The sequence below is a fragment of the Haplochromis burtoni genome, unplaced genomic scaffold, assembly GCF_018398535.1.
Source record: "Haplochromis burtoni strain Fernald_Lab_line unplaced genomic scaffold, NCSU_Asbu1 Contig_206, whole genome shotgun sequence".
Lineage (NCBI taxonomy): Eukaryota > Metazoa > Chordata > Actinopteri > Cichliformes > Cichlidae > Haplochromis > Haplochromis burtoni.
In genome coordinates, this window is record NW_024582567.1 from 250,842 (window position 1) to 275,964 (window position 25,123).

General features: G+C 37.1%; 1 protein-coding gene across 2 annotated transcripts in view; it reads right to left on the reverse strand.

Annotated features, from left to right (window-relative positions):
- The window catches only part of adcy2a (adenylate cyclase 2a), a 65,226-nt gene that overhangs the window by 9,392 nt on the left and 30,711 nt on the right, over positions 1–25,123 (reverse strand). For both annotated transcript variants that reach the window (XR_006055064.1, XM_042226305.1), the window contains exons 4-19: positions 12,684–12,833; positions 9,601–9,749; positions 9,319–9,430; positions 8,545–8,672; positions 8,026–8,184; positions 7,716–7,848; positions 7,444–7,620; positions 7,310–7,353; positions 7,035–7,115; positions 6,708–6,777; positions 6,478–6,575; positions 6,232–6,316; positions 3,640–3,777; positions 2,490–2,609; positions 2,198–2,382; positions 590–674 (exon numbers count right to left, since the gene is read on the reverse strand). Coding sequence is in view for 1 of the 2 variants with exons in the window: in XM_042226305.1 (XP_042082239.1) it covers positions 590–674; positions 2,198–2,382; positions 2,490–2,609; positions 3,640–3,777; positions 6,232–6,316; positions 6,478–6,575; positions 6,708–6,777; positions 7,035–7,115; positions 7,310–7,353; positions 7,444–7,620; positions 7,716–7,848; positions 8,026–8,184; positions 8,545–8,672; positions 9,319–9,430; positions 9,601–9,749; positions 12,684–12,833 (1,914 nt within the window). In the remaining variant the exon portion in view is untranslated. The remainder of the gene's footprint in view (positions 1–589; positions 675–2,197; positions 2,383–2,489; positions 2,610–3,639; positions 3,778–6,231; positions 6,317–6,477; positions 6,576–6,707; positions 6,778–7,034; positions 7,116–7,309; positions 7,354–7,443; positions 7,621–7,715; positions 7,849–8,025; positions 8,185–8,544; positions 8,673–9,318; positions 9,431–9,600; positions 9,750–12,683; positions 12,834–25,123) is intronic.

Sequence of the window (25,123 nt, forward strand, 5' to 3'; positions counted from 1 at the left end):
CCAAAAAGCTTAACCATTTCTACCAAGTTCACTGATTGATTTTCACTTAGAAGATAAATGAGAGCCACTGTTTTTTCCTCACAAAGCTCTGAGATAATAAAGAGATACAGAGAGAGAGGCAGAACCAGCAGCATCAGAGCTACAAATTTGTCTGCATTTATAATCATCCAAAGCATCGCCGTTGTGACATATAAGAAATGAGTCACGTAAAACATTAGTGGCATTAAAATGTGTTAATCTATGAGAGACCATTAAGGGTCAAAGAATCTAAAGGAAGGTAGGTAAAAGATAAGGCTAAAGCTTAGCAATGCTCTCAACATGCTTCAAAAGACTAAAGCTAGCAGCTGGTAAGAACACATCACATGGGAAAATTTCTAAATCAGAGGATTTTTTTTGGTTTTTTACATTTTGCAAATACAGTAAAAATAACTTTCCATCAACATCCAAAACCCACAGCTAAAAAGAATGGAAAAAGTCCAATGATGGTGTAATAATGGCACACAGACGAAAACTACTTTTCTTTTAGCGATAAACTGTGCAGCAGGAGACCGATGACAACACCATTCAGGCTATTACAGCTTAGACTTACCTGCCTGGCAAGCACAAGCAGAGTGATGAAGAAGATAAAGAGGGATATAGAGCCCATAGTCTTCAGGTCTTTGAGAACTCCTGGTCTGGGCAGGAAAAAAATAGACAAATGTTTTTGTAAGATAAGAAAAAGATAAAGACAGAAATAAAATGCGACTGAACAACAACAAAAAAAAAAAAGATGGAACAGCAAAAGAGGGCTAGAAAACTAAAAGTTATAGATGAGAAAGGGAATTTTTGACTGCAGTCAGTAGAGATGTCTAGCAGAGCGTTTTATTCCAACCTGTCACTTAATTAAGACTGTCGCTTCTGCTTTGCTGTGACAAGAGCTTGTTTACTGGATGCGTTTCGGAGGGGGGTTAGCCCTCCTGCAAGGGTGTATCGACTAGAGACATTTCTCAAGAAGGAAAAAAAAAAAGCAAGTGTTCATGATCCTCAGAGATACAGCTCTGCAAAAGCTCTTGAATATAAAACTTCAGTCTTCCACTATCATAAAAAGCAAGGTTTTATCAACGCTGTGATTCTTCTTCTTTTTTTAATTAAAGAAATAACAGCTGTTAAGATTTTTCCAACTAGAAAAATTATCAAAACTTTTCAGATTTATCAGTTTTACAGTCCGGGACAGTAACGCCCATAACCAGACAGAAAAGTGCCGTCCTTGGTGGGGAATCAGACAATTTAGACATCTGCTGACATTTATTTGCTCACAAAGAAGAAGCTAATGATGCTTTAGACGTCAAAAAAATTTATGTTAGAAATTACATTCAAAAACCTGTCTTCCAGCTCAGAAGAAATCCATATTTTCTAGTGAAATTACAATTGATGTCATAATCTGTAAGGGTTAATTCAGTTATGCTCATCTATGGGGGAAGATTTGTCTCTTCATGTCCCAACATCTCTATAGTCTCTCTTAGCAGCTCAGCTCAGCTGTGACTTGGGGGACAGAGCAAAAACTTCCTTTGCATGAGTTAAATAATAACAGCCATTTAATACTATGATGGCAAGTCTGAGTTCATCAAATACTGGGTGACATCCTGAAAGATGGGAGCGCCTCTGATGCCTTGTGATGTCTCAATTTAACATGAGTAGACATAGAAACAAGCAGAAACATTTTGGTGCCATTTATTTTACAAGAAGTAACAGTAACTCATAAAACATATTTCTCATACTACATCATGTTTAATTGATTCTTATATACCATCTATATATAGACACTTGTTCTTATAAAGTTTGGCACTTCCTATCATAGCATGATTAGCTTTTTCCTTTTCTTTCTGCATGGGTGGGTGCATCATGGCACATAGGGAAACTATTCAATGAAGCTTGGTCTCTGACTTTTTAAATATAGATTTTAACTCTAAAGCAGTTGTCTACTTCACTAGTGAATAACTGGTGCATTAACATTTTACTGCTATAAAATCTTAAGCTAACCCATTCACCTCTTTTATCGTAGCATGCCTTATAGCTGCAAAAAAATATAATTTACCATTTCTCAGTTTGCTCAGAACTTCCTCCTCGGGCTACCATCACAGTCTCCTAACCCTCTTTGACTGTTTTCATCCATCTCATGCTCCCCCTGAAGTGTTCCTGTTTTTCACTTTAAGCCTACCTGTCAAGGCTTTCGGTCTCGTACAGAAATCTGCTGTATTCGTCCAGCAGAGAGGCATGTGTTTGTAGGATAATGACATTGTAGACCACAACTGCTGTCAACATGATAATCATCTTCAGCTCGTAGTTTATCCTCAGGAACACTGAGCAGGAGATCAGGCCCAGGATGCAACTGTAAATTAAATACTATACAGAAAGAGGAGGAGGAGTAACTGAAAATTTGTAGAAAAACAAAAACCTAAAGTAACAAATTTCTGAATAAAGTATGATGATGATGACGATGTTTGTCTTACAGGAAGGTAGAAATTGTTTTTCCCAGAGAGGGTGATTAGTTCCTCTTTATTGTAAAACAGTGTTTCATTGGATGAATTGTAATTAGGAACTGGAGGCAGCGCGCTGTCTTCCAAAAAGAACTAGAAGAAAAACACAAAGTCAACAGAAATTCAGGACCACAGAAAACAATCCAGGGAATTGTCATGCAAATTATAAATACGCTTTCTCTGCCTGCCTCTTTGCACATCAGCATGGGACAAGATGAAGTAGTCTGCATTAGACTTGCAGGAGGAAAATAGAATCTTGTTAGATAAGAGGCCAATAGTGACAAGCATTCAACAACGTCGTTTAAAGTGAACCTGCAGGATAAAATGAGGATTGGCTGCCCCGCTGAGCAAAGCCAGGTTAATTTGGTTCATACGCCCTGAGCGACTGACCCAAGTCAGACGCAAAATACGATTATAATCTCTGGAATCGATTTGTGTGAAGGTCTAAACCAGGGTCCTGACATTGTGCTTTATCACGCAGCTTCCTTTCAAGCCTCAGGCTTCCATCCCACCTTTGTCTGAGGCTTTATGTTTTGATGGGCTTCCTTGTCTACAAAAATAAACCTCAATCAGATAAATCGGAAAAGAAATATAGAAAATCAAAGCAACGATGTAAATGTTAAATACAGCATTCAGTCATCACTGCACGCAAATTGTCTTGGCACTTTTATGAAATGCTGGGTAAACAATCTTCTGGTCTTAGGAGCCAATTGATAGACTCACTGCAAAGAAACAATGCAAGATATTTGCTCTGTAGTTAAATATTTTTCAGGCTTAATTTACAAGCAAGAAAAAAAAGAAAAAAGGAAGAGGGCATATTAATGAATGCTACATAATATTTTCCACAGGCTCTAAACATGATGACTGACTTGCTTCTTGCTGCAGTAAATGAAGATATCATTTTTATATTATTCATTTGTATTCTGCAAGGTTGTTAAGAATATAATTTTAAAGAAGCCCATTTATTTTTGTGAGATAACATGCCGCATTTTACTTTCTAATTATGCTGCAGTTACAATTAGGAGATGTGTTATCAGAAGGACTGCTATATATATTCCTCGTAAAGCCTGAAAGGTGTGGTCCCACTCCCTCAGTGTATTACCTGCACATCGAAAAAGCTTACCATGTTGAAGACTGCCATTATAAGTATTAGAGCTGTGGTTGTCATGGTGAGAGTGATGCGGGGCCATGGTTTGTTGGCAATAATAACTGATGACCTCAGCAACCACATCCAAGAAGTGGAGGTGCTTTTACTGCAGTGCTGCAGGAACACGTAGACACACAACACACAAATGCAATAAGGTATGAAAGAGCTGGGATATAATGTCACAAATATGTCACGTGCAAAGGAAGCCACAACGATGGACAAGCTAGTTACAATAATCTCAACAACCAAGTGCTAAAGAGCAAATTCATTGCTTTTGTTGACTAAAGATAACTAGTGTGACACAAACTAAACTAAACATAAGTTCAGACGCAGAAGCAACACTTTCTGATTAACCTGTATTTCCTCAGCAGGGCAAAGGAAAAATCCGAGAGCCATATAATGATGGAGAGGGTTCCACTTAAGTTCATAGCAATTAATTCCAACATTTTAATTTCAACACAAATGAAATAACAGAGTTGCAAAATTACAACTTTAAGTGACTTTATCATGAACAACACTGTTTAGAAATGATCAACAATAATCATTTTTATTAGAAACTACTTGTAATAGTACCTGTGTTTCTTTTGTTATTATTATAATTAAATAATGACAAAATGGGATATTAACTAGATTCAAACCCTGGTTCAAAAAGGAAATTAATATTATTTAGAGTCACTTTAGAGCAACAGAGACTGTGCAATCATGCACCTCATGTCTAACCCCGGCAGCACAACATAGCCACTTTATACTTAATGCTTACTGTTTATTATCAAAGATTTATTGAAATCTTCCTGTGCCAGGTCAGTTACAGACAGTTTGTTCCATTGTGAAGCAATGAGAGCGAGAACCCAAATCGTTTACTTGATTATCTCAGAGCAAATATCGGAGCATCACTAGGGCTGAGTGGATGTCACATTTAAATAGCTCAGAGATGTAAATTGCAATATACTAAGGATGGCAGACTATTTTATACCACAGGGAAAATTGGAAATGTAGAGTTAGTGAGGCAATCATTTTGGTGTGAAATCAAGATATTTGTGGACCATTTTGTTAGAACAGCTATTTGGATGTGTAGAACTTAAAAGTAAATGATGAATGAAGTGAAATGAAAGCATTTCAAGTTGATCAATGTAAGAGACGTGAGTGCTTACATAAGATTCAATTAGTCACTTTTAAATAACTTTGCTACTTAAGATAAAAGACTCTGCGGCAAAGATTTCTTAAAGCAAAGAGGTCTCCCTTTTTTGTATTTCTGTTTTTATATATATATTTAATTTTCTAAATAAACAGAAGCTATTTTCAGTGACTAAAAAAAACAAAAACTGACTGGTCAAAGATGTTCAGTGCTTCCAATCCAGGAAAGAAATTATAAATAAGTATTATTTAAATGTGAAATTGTATCATATTTAGTTTATCTAACTCACATGAGGTATTTGACATGTGGTCTGACAAAAGGAATCATAAAATTTACCGTAGGCTGATTCTGTATTATTACACAGTAGCCCTGCAAGCATCTTCCTGAGATACTGTAAATTTCCCAATACGCAGACATTTTCATGACACGACATGAAACAGAGCACGAACCAGCAATGCCAAACAATTCTGATATAAAGGCAACAGGTTGTTTATAAAGTGTTTTTCTAGTTTTGTCTTTAGAGTTCAGCGACATCCACGGGGAGCCGAGGTCAGAGCCAGCAGCTGATGCACACTTACTAAGAATTAAAGCCATCAAAGAATGAGTGAGGTTGCATGGACCCGTGGCCTATAAAATTTTATAGTACCTTCAGTTTTTTTATGTCATTTCATTACATGTCTGTGAAAACACAAGTATTAATGTCAATTAAACAGACCAGCGTAATACTGACTTTAATAAATATCCGCAGCCTCACACAGAAGACAAAGTAAGGATCTCCTGATGAATACAGTAATGATTTGTTTTGGGGGGGGGGGGGGGGGTCTACACATTATACAGGTCAGCTGTACAGCTTTTATACAGTGGAAAAGTTTGTGATAATCTAGCCCTTCACTCCACCGAAACAGTAGATTTATCCTGAGAACAGCTGCCTTATATTTTCATGTTGTTTTCAAGACAGGAACAAATGTATTAAACATGCACTTACATTGCTTTACTTTTGTTAGTGATTTCTAGAACCTTCACACTCCCACCGGCGTATTTTCTGTGATTGCAAAATGCAAATTTTCTGTAATGATTTCCTGAAACAAATCATTCCACTAGAAACAGGATGATGACAATGTGTGGCGTAAAATTTGATGATTGCATCTGTGCATGTAAATGGCACCTGGGAAATAATACAGAATAACCGGTGTGCTCTGGACCATTCCCCCAAAGCTACACCAAAGTGGCACTTGTGTTGACTTAAGGGTCACTTAATGGGCTGTTAAGCTGACCAGAGAGGCGCTTGGATCACTCGTGTGCCTTTGGAATGACATTAGGATAAACATTAAGAACACAAGGGCTACATTAAACAGCAGGCCTATCCGCTGATGTGAAAAGACCAAGTACAAAGATGCCTGGAGGAATTGACTTTGCATAAAGACACTACTCACCAGGAGGTGTCCAATGAAACATATAAAGAGGATAAGGGAAAGGATGAGAAAAGCCATTCCAAAGGATATTCCCAAGACTGTTGTCCTGCAAAAAAAGTTGAATGTTTAAACTCTGAAACGAAGTTTAATCTGTTCCACCAAACAAAGTTGTCCCCAAAATGACCACACAAACCCGCCACACTGAAACCATCTCACTGATTTAAAATGTTTTCAGTTCTAATATAAAGAAATATAAAATGCACATACTTAGGCAAGACCAGAATCTGCACAATGAAAATGCAGAAAAAGATCAAACAGGCGCAGGTGACATAGTATTTAAAGGCCGGCAAGTTTGTTGCTCTGTACTGAAAAGATTAAGAAAAAACATGGTTAGGCATTATAAAAAAGACGTTTAAATCCTACTCCAAGAAATTTCTCAACTTAGACATGACAAATTTATGTAACTTACAAGATTTACAGCTTCTAAAGCCTCTTACCTCTTTCTCTAAGGATTTGTTGTGAAAGAACAGCGATATTCTTTGAATGTCCTCAGACTTCAGCCACTGTCTGGAAGCATAAACGCAGTGTTATAGACTGGATTTAAAAGAAAAGAACATTAAGTAAATGAAAACTAAATTAAGATTAAAGTAGTAAGAATATAGGCATGAATAAATTAACATATTGTGTTTTAACACAGCCATGTTCATTGAGTTGTACTATTAGAAAACACGACCTTATCTGCAGTAGGATAATCTACAATATGCTAGTCTGTTCTTAGAGTATATTAACACGAGTAATACATGTTTATATGTATGTAATAATACTTTTGTGACGTTATCCCATCAAAAGTCCTGATCATCCTCTCGTTGAGCTCCTCCTCAAACCGTTTTTTCTGAGACTTGGTCCTTTAATGGATAACAAAATGTAAGAGACAAGATATCTGTTATTTTCACATAGCATTAGTGACTCACACTTTAAAGCTTAAAGTAAAAAAAAAAATGTTATCAAAACATTTTCTTGGCTGTCCTTATAATATAAAAAGAGATGAGGATAATCCTGTCAAAGGAAATCGTGCGGAGCTATAATATGAGTAATTTGCCTTTCTGATCTTCTCTGGAAGTGATACTGCCCCATCTTCACGTCCTAAACACAGTGCAAGAGAAGAGAGACAAGTTAGCAGCTACAGATTAACTGACAAACAAGAAAAAACATGTCCAGAAAGAAATTACACACAGCAGTATTGATCTTCCCATTCTCATTAGTCATGCTGTCTCTGTGGTGCAGGTTGGCAAAGGGCTTCGCTGCTCCCCATGACTCCAGATAGCGGGTCATCCTGACAGAGGCTCTCATCTTGGCTCCATCTAGAGTGTTTCTGGGTCGGTAATGATGCTGTGGGCTCCGCCGCTCGACCTGGACAAACATGTTTCGTGTTTGAATTCTCATGTTGATGCGTTTTCTTCAGTGTCCAATATTCTCGTTTACTGGATCTGACATGTGTGTGATACCTTTGGGTTAATGACCAGATATGTGATGACTCCATGTTCCTTCAGGTAAGGATCTCTTTCTTGTCCATCCCCATCTTCCACCTTATAGGCACCATTTAGGTGTTCCAGTGTCACTGAAGTGATGTGGACTCGCCTTAAAGGGAACATTTGATAAAAGAATGGTTTCCTGTGTATATTAACAATATATCTGGACATTTAGCAAACAACAAGCCAGACAACACTGGTCCAGGCAAAATATGAATTAGCGACATAATTTCCTGTTTTGAAATTCAAATGCCTTACAGTATGTTTTTATATGCTTCTCACTTACCCTGGTACACCACCTGCCTCCATGTGATTGGCCAGTGTGACATCATGTGACCAGACATCATACTGCCATTTTTGAAGTCCAATGACACCACACAAGACATTCCCAGAATGCACACCAACACGCATGTTGATATCAACCCCTGTGGCGTCCCGTACTTTCCTGTCATACATCAAAAAGTTGTGTTTTGTTAATGTGGAGCAGGAAAAAAACAATGCATGTGATCTAGCCTGTCAGAAAACAAGCCTAACTCTGTGACATACAATATATGCTGCTTAAAAAAAACTAAAACTAAACAGTGAAAAGTACTTAAAAAAAGCGGAAAACAGCAACAACAATTAGTTCTTTGTTTTCATTGCAGGTCTGCTAATCAGTATGTTAATACTTATTTCTGTTTTCCAGTAACCACACTAACAATCTGAACATCGTCACAACATGTTTTTGACATCAGTGATTCATTCACCAGGCTGAACTCTAGTAAATGAAATTGGAAAAACAATTTTACTCCATGGCAGCACTTACTTAATGGCCTCACACATGTCTAGACCCATTTTTACACAGTTTTTGGCGTGGTTCGGCAGTGACTCTGGCAGGCCGGACACACAGTAGTAACAGTCACCAAGGATTTTGATCCGCATACATTCATTTTCCTGCATATAGAAGGGTGAAATATAGTCTCTGCTACAAAAGGTCAGGTAAATATCAAAATGTTCATTTACAACCCTGCTTCCAAAAGCTAGAACACGGTGTGAATTATAAATAAATAAAATCTTTTTACTTTTTGAAATCAGTTTGTTTGATAAATATCAGTGACAGAAACTTATGTATCAGTGAAAGTGAAAACTACTGAGATCTATCTTCTATCTAGGACACTTTCAGCACAAACTGTATGGTGTCTAACCATCAAATAACTGAGTACAAGGTGTTTGCAGGAATTTGAAAAAACATTAGAGAAAACTAAATGTAACCATTTTGCATGACATTGCATTAAAAGCTGGTTATAATCAGTGTTACGCCTCATTGAATGCTGCAGGGCTAATTTTAGTATGCAATATTTTCATTCAAAGACATTTGTTTGACTGGCATGGATGATTCAAGGGTGCAGGGACATACATGAAATTTTAAGAATTTCTAACATGTGAATAAGAATTTGTGAATTCCACACTTCACAAATTTCCTAGCGAGTAAAATACTTTCCAGTAAAGCAGTTTGAGAGGTAAGCTCTGTTAATCTAAAGAAGATCAGCATGTGTTAGGACAGTAATTCATTACAAGAGCAAAGCAGGCAAAAGTTTACCTTAGCTATTTGGTCAAATTTGCCAAACAGTTCATTCAGCATGTGCACAAGTTCTCCAGGTGAGCAGTCACTGGCCAGTCGTGTGAATCCGACTATATCAGCATAAAGTATGCTAGATATATAAAAAACAGTAATGGATACACTTTAATGATTTTATAGTTTAGAAAACATCTGATTTGAAAATATACATTAGTATGTACCTACTCTGTATGTAAATTTGACCTATATACAAAATACAGAACCACTTGGCTACAATACATTTGATTTAAAAAAGATACATGCCTGACATTAGTGTGCCTCTGGACATAGAGGTTGTGAAAATTGTTTGTGTTTTCAATCTGGCCAAAATTTGGACCCTTTAATCTCTGGATGATCTCGGCTTTCATTACACGGGCAATGTGAGCTGGCAGCAGAGACAGTAGGAGACGCTCCTAATGGCAGAAAACAAAGGAAAAAAAGAAGTAGCAGTAATGCAGGGACAGTCAGAAACATCAAGAAAAAAAAGCTGATCATTATGTAATTAACTTTTTTATTTATTTTTACCATGACGCACTTAAATGTATGTGACAAAGTGACGAGGAAATTAAATAGTTAAATTCAGGTCATGTACAGTAGTTGGTTAAATCACAAAGCAAATATGACATATGCATAAACATAACCTATTTCTGTTAACTGTGGAGTCTATTGCCTCAGGGCCACATTGATTCATTGCCCCACACCTGTAACTTAAGGAATAAGCAGATAGCAGATGGTCACATGAAATATACATGCATATTAGGTTTAGAAAATGAACAGCAAAGTCAGTTAAACTTCAGCAATATCACTCACTCCAGTTAGCAAACATATGCCACTGTGAATCACTTTCACCTGCAACAAAAAGACAACTCCCAGAAAGGGAATGCTTTAGCAGGTAGTGACTGCAAGATGCTGGTGCTCTCTCCTTCTCCTTCCTTGCTGATTCTTTGCTAGTTTTGCTTTTTTTGGTCGCGTCCTTTTCACTACTGGGAGTATGACACAATATCTGCAGCCCTCTCAGGTTGTATAGGTAGGCCAGCTTCTACAACGTGGCGCATCCATACAATCATTAAAAGACGGTAAGGTCTGCTATGTCTCCCAGCAAAGTTTCAAAAGTATGGCTGAGAAACCAGGAGACGGGTAATGATTCCAGTAATGATTGACCAGTATCTGCTCCTTTGTGAAAGGAGAAACAGGAGGAACACTGACAGAGCCCCCATGATGACCTTTAGTGAACCTTTCATGTATGTTTTTGCCCAAAGACTACATGAAGGTGGGATGAGGTCCTTCAGTGGAATCTGTGCTCACAGACCAGAGCATTCACAATGGTTGATGCTTCCTAGCTGGACACATTGATATTCCTGAAGTTTAACTCACTTTGTGTTATCTATACTTAATTTCTATGAGGTGTATAAACTAAATTCAATTTAATGTATAGGTTTAAAGTTAAACTAGAGTGCATGCATTAGGTTGCTGGCACAGAAAATGAATTGATTGCAAGTATTCATTACTTTCTTGCAAGCCCTTACAATTTAAATTCAGCCTTTATTCACTTCTTTCTCCTTTATTTTCTCAGGTGTCTCAGACTACTGAGTGTAACCTACAGTACCTAGCAAGCAATTCACCTTTAGGGTGAAGAGAAGCTGGGAGGAAATGCTTAATTAATCCAATATCAGCCCAAACGTGACAACCAATGATCATCATCTTTTTTTCACGCTCAGAGGATTTTATGTGGAAGAGAGGGAAATTTTTCTTGTGAATACCGCCAGTGATTTTGGTGTATGATGAATTCCCATAGTCCACTTGGACCACTCATAGTGAAAATGTATGCACTCACTGTACTGCAGAGCACTTTGGATAAAAGCATGCAGTGCAGCAAACAGCATATATTATGAGTGCAATGAGCGCCCAGGAGGAATGTGTCTCTGCACAGTTACTACCATCTGTCACAGGCAGCAGCAGCACTCCAGGGCTACTGCGAAATGCTCCACCCTAGACATTTTCAGCTTTCCTCGTGGCACTTCTAACACCACAACCTGCATTTACCATATGAAAAACCAGCTCAACCCTAAGCCTGGGCTTTCACAACAGCAGCTGGATTCACATCATCTCACTAAATAACTCACCAAAAGCTGTAGTAAAAAGCTAGCCAGATCCCAGAGTCGCACATCAGAGTGCTTTAATCAACACTTTGCTAATACTATCTCACAGGATGCTGCACCACTTGAAAGTATTAATAACAAATTAGCATTATTATATTTCAACGCTTCCAACTTTGCAGGTAGATGCAGAGAAAGACAATGCAAGCTGGTACAATATCAATAATAGAAAACAACTAGCACGATCCAAAATGTGAGTGATGTGTGTTCACATAAGAAAATTTTAAAAGAAATCATAGAAAATATTACCATTAATCCTCAATGAGGATAATTGTCATAAAAAAACCAACTATAGCAATATAGGCTGAGATAATCACACACTGACATCGTTAACAATTCCCACATTCTGCACAGTGTAGCCCTGACAAAGTTCTCTGTCGTTGTAACTCAGAAGGTAGAGCAGCTCATCTAGTAGCTGGACGGTTGATGGTTCAATCCCTGGCTGTTCAGGTCTGCATGCCAAAGATACTCAAATACTAACAGAAAGCACTTAAGCATAATAAAACTGATTGTATGAACGGGTCAATTAGGCAAGTTGTATGACGCGCTTTGAGTGCTCAGGTGGAATAGAAAAGTGCTATAAGAAGGAATCCATTTATCCAGAGCTGATTGATTTCAACAATTTGAGTGTTAATATGAAGAGTGACATTTTAAGCACAGGACACAAGTGCTACTTTCAGCTGTTCCCATATTCACATGGCAGCTCTGCATGTTTTATATGGCAGATTTTTTTTACACCACATATCTTTCCTGACACAAACTCATTGGGATTTGTGTCTCCTCTTGGGATCAAATTGGGGATCTTTCACTTGTTAGGCAAATGTGTAAAACACTCAAATACTCTATGGAACCGCTAAGTATAGCATGTACGTATGACATAAAAATACACAGGAAACAAAAGAACAATAGAGGAAAGATGAGTTAAGTAGCAGTGGGATGTTTGACTCGAGTGCATGACATAAATATTCAGACTACATTATAAGATAAGTCATTCTAACAAGGCTCCAACATTTCCCCATGCCATTGTACTACACTATATTACTAAATTAGCAAATGATAATTAGAGGTAATGTTTAAAATCTGAAAGTCATTACTGTAACAATTATTGTAATGAACAGCAACATCATAAATATTTTATTGCCTGGTGTTCATTGTTTCAGTGTTTTAATTACGTGTTATTAACCACGTTACCTGCTGTCTCTTCTCAAACTCCAGTTTAATTGGGGACTTGATGCAGTTGCAGGTGTCCTGGTAGGTCTGTTTGAGTGCCAGCTCCATCAGGTGCTTATGGTACGCTCCAGCCATGTTGCCACACATGAAAATGATAACATTGGCCAGAATCTGGGTAGGAACAGAGAACAATAACAATAAAAAGCGTTGTTAAGCTTTACTATATTTATATATATAAAATAGTGGTTACAATACAATATAAAGAATTTATCTCATATTTAGAATCAGTCCATTAAATAGTTCCTGTTATAGGAAGGCCTAGCAAAGAAAGTAAAAATCAACCTAAAGTAAATATTTTCCTCAATGGTTCCTGATCCTATGGTGAGATCTTGCAGTGACATCAATAGGCAGCACTACATTGTATTCAAGGGTAATGTGGCATATAAATACACATCTTTCATTTCCAGTTATTTAATGAAACATCCTGTGGCTGCTGATGACATTAAATAGAAAAATACAATACAATCAGATAATAATGGCATTGGATAAATTTGACACCGCTATACTGCCCCTGCTCGGTTGTTTATTTTCTCTCACTTCAGTTTTACAATGGCAACCCAGCCTCTACCCTGTAAGAAACACAAATAAGGGCAACCTATGTGACTACATCCCGTCTATATAAATAGACTCTCCCCTGAGTTCAGGTTGATCGCACACAAAAAGCTCTAACTTAATTTGCATTGTTGCAGCAAACATCACATGCCACTACAAGCACTATTTGATGGTGGGCTCAGTTGAGACAACTGCTCTAAAACATGGATTGTTTTGAGCACAATAAGGCTTAATTAGATTTGTTTATTCCAATAATGAGAAGCCAAAATCTTTACACCCATACATTTTACGACCCAATTTCCTTCGGGGTCAACCTTCAAGATCAATAAAGTTTTATTGAATTGAATTGAAAGTATATTTAGTAAAATCCTTAATAAGATGGCCAATCAGTATTATTAGTACATATTATGTACTAATATGCATTTATGCCAGAAATGTCTTTAGTGTCCACTACTTTGCGCTAACCAAAGAATTCATCTTATTTTTAAATACACTGACACTAAAGTCATAGCAAAGAAGATCTTAACAGTCTCCCATTTGTATTTGTTCATCTTTATATCAGCTGCAGATTGACTGCCTCGGATGTGGTATGGAGCAGCGGTCCCCAACCCCCGGAGTCGTTTGGTACCGGGCCGCGAGAGTTGAGGCTCGGGTGTGAAATTTATGGTTTTCAGGGTTTTTGTCGTTTTTTGTTTAAATCATTTTTATCTTTAACTCAGTTTCCCTGGGTCTTTTCCCATGTGTTATGAATAAATCTTCTTTTCTTTGGTACTGGTTTTATTTTTTTGTATTTATCCGCCGGTCCATGAAAATATTGTCGGACATAAACCGATCTGTGCCGCAAAAAAGGTTGGGGACCGCTGGTATGGAGCACGTTCTGTTTATCAGTCCACAGTGCTGCTGTGACACAGACTACAATTTTGAATAAATGCATTGTCATTTCATCAAGTGCTACACATGAAAGTTCATAACTGACAGACTACCTCAAAACCAATTTAAGTCCTGGCTTTAAAGCGTTTTTAATGCCTAACATTTCAATATTTAGGATACATCTTTCTTTCTCACTCTACAACGTGAGTGCATTTTGTATTCAGCAGATAAATGACACAGTATGGCAAAGTTAAGCCAAACTTGTGGAGAAAACTTTCACCTTTTTGACTGTGACAAATTGGCTCAAGTCAGAATTGACATTTACTACGCTGCTACTTTTAATGATTCAAAAGACTGGAAATGATGTCTTAATTTTTCATACATATAAACACCACAAAACAAAACAAAATCTTAAAAGAAAGTCTTTTATAGAGCATGTCCTACCTCAGAGTCACACAATACAAACCATGACACACAGGGATAGATGCTCTCCACTATAACCATGGAGTGCAAATTGCAGTCTATCCTCAGAATTAAGACTTTATTTCTCCGCACATTTCAGGCAAAACGCAGGGCTGCACTAAACACGAAGCCCCATTACAGAAACAATTTGGATGTTTAAAGATTTGGATGTGTAAAGACCCTGGAGCTCTGGTAACCTCGAGTTTAATATTTCCCAGCTATACAGCAAATGGATAATTTAATGGTTCTTCCCCATTGCTTGAAAAGAAATCTCCCTCTCCTTCACACTCTTGCATGCCTTGTCTCATTCTCGCTATTTCTCTTTCACTTCTATTCTCCATCTTTGTGTCTTTTCTCTCCTGCATAATGTTGACCTTACTGTCACAGTGACCATTGTTCTCTCTTTTTGGACATAAATATGCCCAACAGACTTGCATCACAGCACAAGTAGAAGCTGGTGACCTTTGCAAAAAGGACGTTTTATTTTAGTAATAATAGTCAGACAAGAAGAAAACAAAAATGTCTAAAAACCACAAAAACTAAAGCTCATGAATTTTATAGCTTGCAGACATCTGTACTTTGCTTCTAGTAAACAGCTGAAACTGAATTTAAAGTTATTTTCCAAACAAAAGCAAAAAAACCCTATGTACCCTTTTTACAATGCTAAATTATTCAGTATTTTTATTTGACAGCTTAAAGGCAGACGAGGCAGCTGCACACACAAGTATAAAGCAATTGCAGCAGACTCTTCCTACTTATCCATCACAAAAAGACTCCCCATCAACATTTTCTTAACCAGGGTCCAAGGCAAGCAATACCTATAAAACTAGTGAGAGCCAATAAAGAAATATTGCAGTGAATCATACTGAGGTGAAAATAGTATAAACTATGCAGATATTGTCTCCTTATTGAGAAAGCTGTTTCCTTAAATGTTTATGTGACTACACCAGAAATGTACCATATCTCTATATTTAACAAAAGCAAACATTGAGGCCAGTAGCCAAGTACATGAGGTGACCTGCTGTCTGGATTTACTTTCACATCTATTCAGTGTATTTCAAAAAGACATCCCTCTTCCTCTCTGCCAGGCCTTTTTTCTGCACATTAAAAAATACTGAAAGAACACAAAAAAACCCATTTTTTTCTCTATATATCTTTCTTCGAAACGATATAGTATGGACAAGCTTGGCTTTGTTGATCATCATCCATTTTCAATGGGAAAACTGACAAAACAGCCAGAATCTGGTACTGTAGAACAGTTTTATAGGGTAGATCACTGAATGACTGAAGAAAGCCACAAAAAGATGGACAGGGGCTTTTGTACGGTGGTTTATAGAAGCGCTTTAACCCATAGACTGTATATAATATTTTAACCCTTTCACGCATAGTGGTCACTATGGTGGACAGCTATTCAAAGGCTGTTTTCTTGTATTTGTGTCAGTGTTGACGTTATACTTGTACATAAACCTCTACACTTGTCACTGATGTGTCACTCCATACCCTGCCACCCACTGTGCGTTTAATGTTACTGCAGATGAATGGTGTGTTTCATTGTAACTATTATTATTTAACCCTGTCATGCATGAATTATGACAACCTCAATCGGGGTTTTTTTTCTTAAGTATTTTTATTCATCAAAAATACTTAAGAAAAAATCCTGATTGAGGTTGTCATAATTCATGCATGGAAGGGTTAAAATCCAAGTTTAAAATTCCCTTATCATACCAGCATATTTAACAAATAATCTATTCAGGCACATCTTTAGTGGCTGGTTAATATAAACTTTGCTGCACCAGAGCCTGAAAAAACCCCAGAAGTCACTTCAGAGAAATTTTCAGTATGCAAAACCTACATCTGATGTTAAATGCAAATTACTTCCTATTGTGTGTAGCTGAGGTCGATATATTCAAATGGCGTGTACTCTTTGAAGACTAAAAAGAATATTTTCAGGTGCAATGTCAGTAAAGTTAAATTTCCTTTAACTATACTTGAAATCTAAATGCAAAGAAGACTGGGTGCATTTAATTTGCATTTGAGTTTATCCTTTTATGCAGGTATGTGATATTTTACCAATATGTACTCAACTGTAATATGTGCTCAACAGATCACATTAATTTAACATAAATATTACTCTATAACCCGACTCTCACACTGGCTACTTACAACCCATCTCAAATATCCAACCCAACATCACAGCAAGCCTTGTAATACACACATCAGTCCACCGTTTCGACTTCACACTTTGCCTCTCCAAAACATGAAATAGCCACACATGCTGAAATTGCATTACTGCATGTAGAAATTTTATTACCAGCAATGGGAGATAATATATTAAAAGCCACAAAGTCAGTAGTGAGCAAAAAAGGTATGAAGTACCTTGGTGGCTAATATGTATTGTGTTAATAATGTCTGTTTAAACACTTTTCCATGATTATTTTCATGTTGGCTTGAAATAAAATATTTCCCTCTGCTGTTCCTGCAGATTATTGCAACTTACTGCAAATTCTGCATGGGTGTCTATTCTCGATTTGGAGAGGCAAAGCGCGAAATGGACACGGCTGACCGGCGTGTCTATTACACGTTTTTCCGTGAAACTGCATCGAAATATCAGCTGTGTATAAAGGCTGGTGGTGCGAGTCATTTGTACCTCAGTGGTACCCAATTACAGATAACAGCAGGGTTAGGTGAGTATCACATCTCAAGAGCTGTGACTCCTGCTGGGATGATCTAAAACCAGGAAACTTCACTTTCTGAATGTTATATTTCTGCCATGTTACTGACATGTGGATAGACAAAGACATTAGCGTGCAGATGAATCTTGTTTTTATTGTACATCAGTGACAGATGTCCACCGGTCCTGTCTTCAGTAGACCCTCAATAGTAATGACCACAAGCACAAATGACAAACAGTAACTTAGAATTGAAAGGATATATCAAACTACAGTAAGGTCCACAAGCATTTTAGCTCTGTACACTGTTAAAATTTACCTAAAATGAGTCATGGTGGCAGGCAATATCCAAATACCAAAAAACAAACAAACAAAATAACTGCCAGTGACAAAGGCACAAAAACAGGAAAAAAGATCTGTGAGCACCTCATGGGAACAGGCAATCTACTCTTTTCCAGCTGAGGAACCAAGACCTTCATCCCAGCTGCTTCACACTATAATCCATCCCACTGTGAACTGGAAGTTGTGTTTGGATAAAATCAACAGAACAACATCATCTGCAAAAAAGCGAACATGATTCCAAGTCCACCAAACAAGACACTCCTTAGACCAGGGGTCTCAAACTCCAGTCCTCGAGGGCCACTGTCCTGAAACTTTTCCATGTGTCCCTGTTTCAACACACCTGAATAAGATTAGTAGAGAACTTGACTGCATGCTGAAGTGGCAACCCCTAACCCCACTCAAGTAAATTTAAGTAAATCTAAGTGTTTGGAAAAATTTACTTCTAAAAGTACTTTTACTGCAACATGTTCATTCACTCATGAGCTGCTGTAACATGAATCAAATGGCATGCAGTCAAGTTCTATAGAGTACTGATAATGACCTACTAATTGTATTCAGGTGGTTGCAACAGGGACACAGGACACCAGCCCTCGAGGACTGGAGTTTGAGATCCCAGCCTTAGACCCTTGTAGCTCCTCCCCACTTTTCTGTCTACTCTGTAGTGCCCTGTAAATAATTAGCTGAAAATAAATTTTTAAAAAAAGTCTTGCTGAAGGAACTCAAATATGCAGAAGAAGTCGGAAATACTGCAGGTAATAAGAACCAAGATCACACTCCATTTGTATTATAAATTCATTGGTTGTTCTATTGGGCCAAATTCTTCATAATTCCGAAGAACCCTCGTGTCGGTGTATTACACAAGGTCCTATATATTAGACCAAATCCACAAAACACATGCAGAGTTTTCTCTATGCTTGAGAAAGACAAATACTGGCCTAGTTGGTGTGTCAAAATTAATTCAAAATGCATTGAAAATGGATGTGATTTCACAGATTTCCATTTAAGTGAGATGGTAAGGGCCATGGTGCGGGCTGCCTACTTCTAATTAGAGATGTTAAAATTCTTTTACATAAATGTCATTGTGTAGACAAGTGCCGATAGATAACTCACTTAGCTTGCACTGTAAACAATCCAAATGTCTTCACAATGATTAGCAAACAAGGATACAAAGGATCAAAAAAGCAACCACAAATATCAAACAAGAACATAAAAAATGAACGTTTTTTTAGTAGAACACCCACAATAAAATCTTAAAAATAGCTGGAGGCAGCAAACCTGAGGCAAGTGTGTGATTGTGAATTCACTGGGCTATTGCAAGCACTTTTCTCACCTTGCCACAAACCGACCTTTCTTTAAGGATATAAAAAGTTGGAGACATGTTGTTGTCTGGATATCTGCATCTTACATGCCTCTCTGTCAGCTAATTTTGGGGGAGATAAGTTCAGAGATGCACTGCGTGTGTGAATATGGCTCAAATGAGAGATCATTGACTTTGCTCAACTGCTGCTCAACTCCTTTTCTCAGTCAACAGGAATTTAAATACAGGAATGCAGGCAAATCACACAATTGAACCATAAAGAAGGTTTCTTTTTTTGGCAATATGAAAATCACATCCAGTGAAATGCAACACCGTTGAGACCTGGATGATCTGAGTACAGACAGAAATACTCAAGAATTGCATTTTTGGTTCGTATTACTGACATAAAACTTTAATATGATTCAATCTGAAAGGATGAGACAAAGAAATTCAAGAATTCAAGAAATACCAGTCTCACAGTTTAGACCTCACAAACACACGTAAGTATGTAATATATCTTTAACAAAGGCAAAAACCCTTATCTGAATTCAAACGAAGCCCCCCGTCCTTCAAAACATCCTCCAAAAACAGGTAATGCATGCAATATTCAACAGCTACTACCGCAGTAGTTCATGTGAAATTCTGTCAGCTAAAGTTTAAATGGAGTGTGAACACTGTGATGAATTATTGATGACTTAAGTACTCAAAAATAATTAAGAAAGTGCGCATCAGAAGTTTGCTTCTAGTCTGAAGGGAGAAGCTTTGATACAAAAACACAGTGGTCAGCTTACACGAACACTTTCAGTGTTGCACAGGACCTAATTACATCAAAGTCTGCATTGCATTAACGTTAGTACCCCCAAAAATCAAAGAAGTCACTAATATTGAAATAAGAGCATCGTTTTAAAAAATAATGTTTTTAATAGCTCTAATGATAGATTTAGTTAGTAGCTTTCTCTGTACGTCTACCAATAGATAACTACAGTATCTAATCTCCCATAAGGTTGAGGCATATGAGCAATACTAAAAGAAATAAGAATATTTTTACACTGAGCTGCCTGAGTAATCTTTGCACCTCTAAGGACCAGAAACAGATAATTATATTTGCAAAAGATGAAAATGCTAATGCTTCATTATTATTGCTTCTAAATATTACCCACAAGTAAATGTGGATCCAACAAAGTGCTATTTCCTGTTCAATAAATAAGCCGCTTCATTAAAACTCCAATGAGCCAACACTGTAAAGTTTAATAGACCTGACAAAGTCAAGATGTTGGCATGGTTGCTTCTCACTTAATACCCCCTGGGCAGTCTCTCACGAGTGTGTAGGCACTTAACAGCTGACATTTACAAATGTCTGGAGGAACAGACTGATTTGATTGACTGTTTTTTCCCCCAAAAACTGCTGAATGCAATATTAAACATTTCTGAAATAACAAAAATCTATCTAGTCTAAAAAAAATCTGGATACTGATTTGTAAATAATGGGATTTGAAATAAGCGGGTAGAAACAGAAAAAGTGTAAATGTCATCCTACTGAATTTCAAACATTAACATTGTGTAGACGTAGAGATTTTCATGAAAACATGTTTTAAGTTTTCTATCTCTCTCTCTCTCTTTAAAAAATTAATACTCTTTTGATTGTGTGTGTGTGTGGTGTGTGTGTGTGTGCTTGTATGTGTGTGTGTGTGATGTGTTAGTGTGTGTGTGTTTGTGTGTGTAAAGAATTATTTTTGATGTTTTGGAAAAACTCACATACATTTTCTTACTAATTCAAGTGTGAATACTGATAACTATGGGCAGAAATCTGTGCAACCAGAAACTGAATTTGAATAAGTTAATTTTGAATTTCTCAGATTGAATCTGAATTGTAACTTGAATAAATGCTTTTGAAAACTGAATTTGAATTAGTCTAATTTGAAATTGAATTTATGGTTTGAAAATGATCATCACTAAATTGAAATTGAATTTTATATTTTGAAAATGAATTGATTTGCTTTGAAACTGCATTTTATCCTTTAAAAATTCAGCTCTCGAATAATTTCAGTTTCACTTCTCACCATTCAGTTTCAGTTCTACAATTCAATTTCAGTTCCAAAATTCAGTTTTTTGGAACTTACATCCGGTTCCGGTTCAAGCGCAGATTAATAGAACTACGTTTTACTAGCGGACCGAAAGTGTTACTGACGGGAATCTACAGCGTCTTGAGCTGAATTAAGACTTCAGAAGTCATTCGTCATGTCGAATGACCAGCGGATAAACTCTCAGGTTGGTAATAAATGTATTACATGTATAAGAACAAGCGTCATGTTAACAAATGATAGCCGTAAGGTAACTTTTATGCTTATTGTAGCTGTTAGCTAAAAACGCTAATTTAGCGTAGTTTGCCCTGAATTGACAAACAAATATGATCGACTGTTTCTAGTAGAATTCCAAAGTTGTCATCTTGGACCCTCTCAGAGTACCCCCTCTGTATGCTTGCAGAGACCCCTACAGTAGGGAAACATGCAAAACGGTGTCCAAACCTTTGTATTTTAGCTTTATTTATGTCTTACACAGCATCCCAACTCTTTAGCTAACTTAATAACTTTAGCTAAAGTGAATAGTTAGTCTAATTCATTAGTGCAGCATTACTGGATCACCTCTGTTTGAAGTGATATAATATGATATACAACTATCACTGAAACAGCAAACTTTGTAAATAAGCAAACAACACTTCTCATTCTCTAAACGTTTGGCCACAGCTGTAGATTACACTATCAGTGCTTGTTCACTCTTGACAATAATTACATTTCTAAATTTACTTTGTGCATTTACAGGTAAACAATATCTAATATTTTATCTAAATGACTGCTTTGTCTTTGAAAAGGGTGAAGAGCCTGAGGCCGGTGACAGTCCAGTTCTACTCTAAGTACATCCTTACAGTGGCTCACAGGACAAGGCCACATTCCTGTCCTGCCAGAAGAGAAGAGAAACTTCAGAGTCTTCATGCAGTTCAACCACACCTGTCATATTCCATATGACAGGGGTCTCAAACTCCAGTCCAAATCATTTATTCAAGTTACAATTCAGATTCAATCTGAGCAATTCAAATTTAACTTATTCAAATTCAGTTTCTGATGGCACAGATTTCTGCCCATATATCCTTCAAGTCTACATATAGTCACAGCCAATTATTTTAGCTGTGCATAAATATTTATAGCATATTTATATACATTATAATATATACAGTATATTTGGATTATACATAAATAACCCACATGTTTATATGTGAATCTCTATTTGCTTTTGTGTGTGTTTGTGTGTATTACTTAAAGGATATAGAATCATAATACACATATTGAGGATGTAGCTCATCTTATAAGATTTGAGAAGGACTGAACAGATGGCGGTTGCCCTGAAAAAGCCATCAGCCAATGGGTAAAAGCACGATGCTGCACCAACACACAAACACAGTAAAGGTTTGAACAGCTTCAACTATATGACGCACTGGTGGGCATACCTGGTCATTAACACTGAAAAGATGCATTCAGTGTTCTTAATTATCTGCATTCATAAAGTAAATTACCATGTTGTTTTTTCTTCAGTTTGCTGAGATGAACCTGGGATGCTGATCGTACCAGCAGCTGATTAAGGTGTTTATGAAGAACAATTCTAGCGACAACACAAGCAGTTTTCCTAATTACGATTACACGCATTTGCTTGTTTTTTTGAGAGGGGAGGGGGGGGGGCGCAACGTTTCTATTTCACATTAAGCTAACAAAACAAAACAAAACACAATCTTACTTAAAATTTTGAAAACAATATTTCATCCTAAAGCTCTGAGCTCAGTTAGCTATTCACAGTAGCAATTTTTGAGCAGCTTTAGTCAAGCATTTTTTGATAGTGTATATTCACAATTTCCTTTTATTAACTATTAAATTACAGCACCCCAATATCTCAAATGCTCCTTCTGACCCATTAAATCCTTTCTTAGCATCCATCCATCCATCCATTCGCTTCCGCTTATCCTTTTCAGGGTCGCGGGGGGCACTGGAGCCTATCCCAGCTGTCATAGGGCGAGAGGCAGGGTACACCCTGGACAGGTCGCCAGTCTGTCGCAGGGCCAACACACAGGGACAGACAACCATTCACACTCACATTCACTCGTACATTCACACCTAGTGACAATTTGGATTAATCAATTAACCTATCCCCACCCTTTCTTAGCAATATATGTTAAATATATTTGGGACATCTTAACCAAACTGGACTAAAGAGGATGTTGTTGTACTACAAATCCATCAACGTCACCTCAGCAGAGGTTTTTAATAGCTGCTCTCAAGTAGTTATTCTTTCACACATAAGCCTGAGAGCATCCTGTCACACTGACTCACTGCTCTTATCTAAAAAAAATTTTTAAAAAAAGGACATAAGCCACACTCTGTCCCAACACAAAAGATTGACAAAACCATGGCTACTGCCTGAGGAAGACAGAGGGAAGATCCACAATATAAGCTGACACACAGCACAGTAAAAAGTATTTACCCTCATCCTGATTAAATGTTTTAATATTAACAAATATAACTCAAGTAAATACAAAATGCAATGATGATTTCAGGGGAAAAGGTCTTGTTCCTTCCTCTTGCAAAAACAAAGCATGCCGTTAAACAACAAAACACAACGTTAATTGACATTTTAATATGCCAGAATTAAAAACCCCTTTCACATAGCACAATTTGACCTGGCAAACAACTTGATTTCAAATTTGAATTTTAAAACACTGTTAAAATGGAGAATCGTAGTGTAAAACAAAGTAGGCAGACTCAAGTATATTTCTACTTGCCAAACTAAGAAAACAGTCTCCATGGATGACAAGCTTCTTTTTTAACTGCACAGGAAAGCAGAAAAATGGGCATGTCACACTACTTTTCCCCACATCTTTTCAGGAAAGGAGACAACGTCTTGCCCATTTACTGATTTAACCAACAGGCTTTTGAGCAGAGTGTCAATATCTGTAAATGATTAACTTTTGTAACATCTTTTAAAGCACCATGAACCACGAGTTCTAACTTGTGATTCATGCCATGATAACAGTCAGGTTAGGATTGATCTTTTCACACAGCAGAGTGATTCCTCTGTATCAGCCCTTCACAGAAGCTAAAATATGACATGACTATGCCATTTAGAATGCCATATCGCTATACTGTTGCTTTAGCAAAATATTTTTGCAATAGAAAATCAGTTTACATTTCCTCGTACAAAGTCTAGGTATGTCTGACAGCTGTATGCCAGCCTCAGATGGCCATTTAGTGCCTAAAAAGGGAGCTACTTCAATGTCAGTCCTCTAACAAGTAGCGTACCAAATGACTTACTCCACTCCAGGAAGCTATTGAGCAACATAACACAGTACTTAAAGAAAAGAAACACGTAATACATCCCAGCACTGTTTAGCTAGCTGTAGTTTTCACATCAAAGTAGCCAACTGCTGCCCGCTGGCACGCTGAATGAATATAAGTAGCACATACTATATTACACATTGAGTTTATTCACCAGACTTTCCTTTTAATCTATAGTCCTTCTTATTGCTTTAGAAAAAAAATATTGATTATGAAACGAGTAATTCTTCTGTACTGTGTCTAAAGGAAGAGAGTAGAAGGCTGTCAAACCAGTGAAGAAAGTAAATAGAACAAAACAGTCCCAAAATTTTTGATGTCAGGGTAAAATCAAGTGATGTGTTACAAAGTGCTGTCCTATTTCATCTGATGTCACTTGAAGTTTATTGACTATACACACGGGAAATGCTAATTTTATCCAGAAAATGGTCTGAATAATTTCTGAAGTGACTGTACATGTTGGAAGTCATTGAAGTGAGCATCTGGTAAAACTAGAAAGGTACTCGGTTAGTATGTTCTCCACCAGGGCCAGTGCGCTATTTCTGTTAAAAAAAAAAAAAAAAATGATTACATTTTTCTTGGGCTCTTGCTGAACCCAAGCGCCACATCTTTCAAGTTTCAATGATATTCAGCTCAATCATTTTTATGTAACAAAAGGCTTTTGTTGGTGGACTAATGATCATCATCAGACTTATTTTTCGTGTGCTATAAATGTTTGTTGTGTCTGGCTCTGAAATTCTTCAAAGTCTCAGGCTGTCAGTGAGGAAGAGCTTTTGTGACATGCTTATTAAATTAATCCTGTTTACTTTATGGATTGGAAGAAATTAGTCCCCA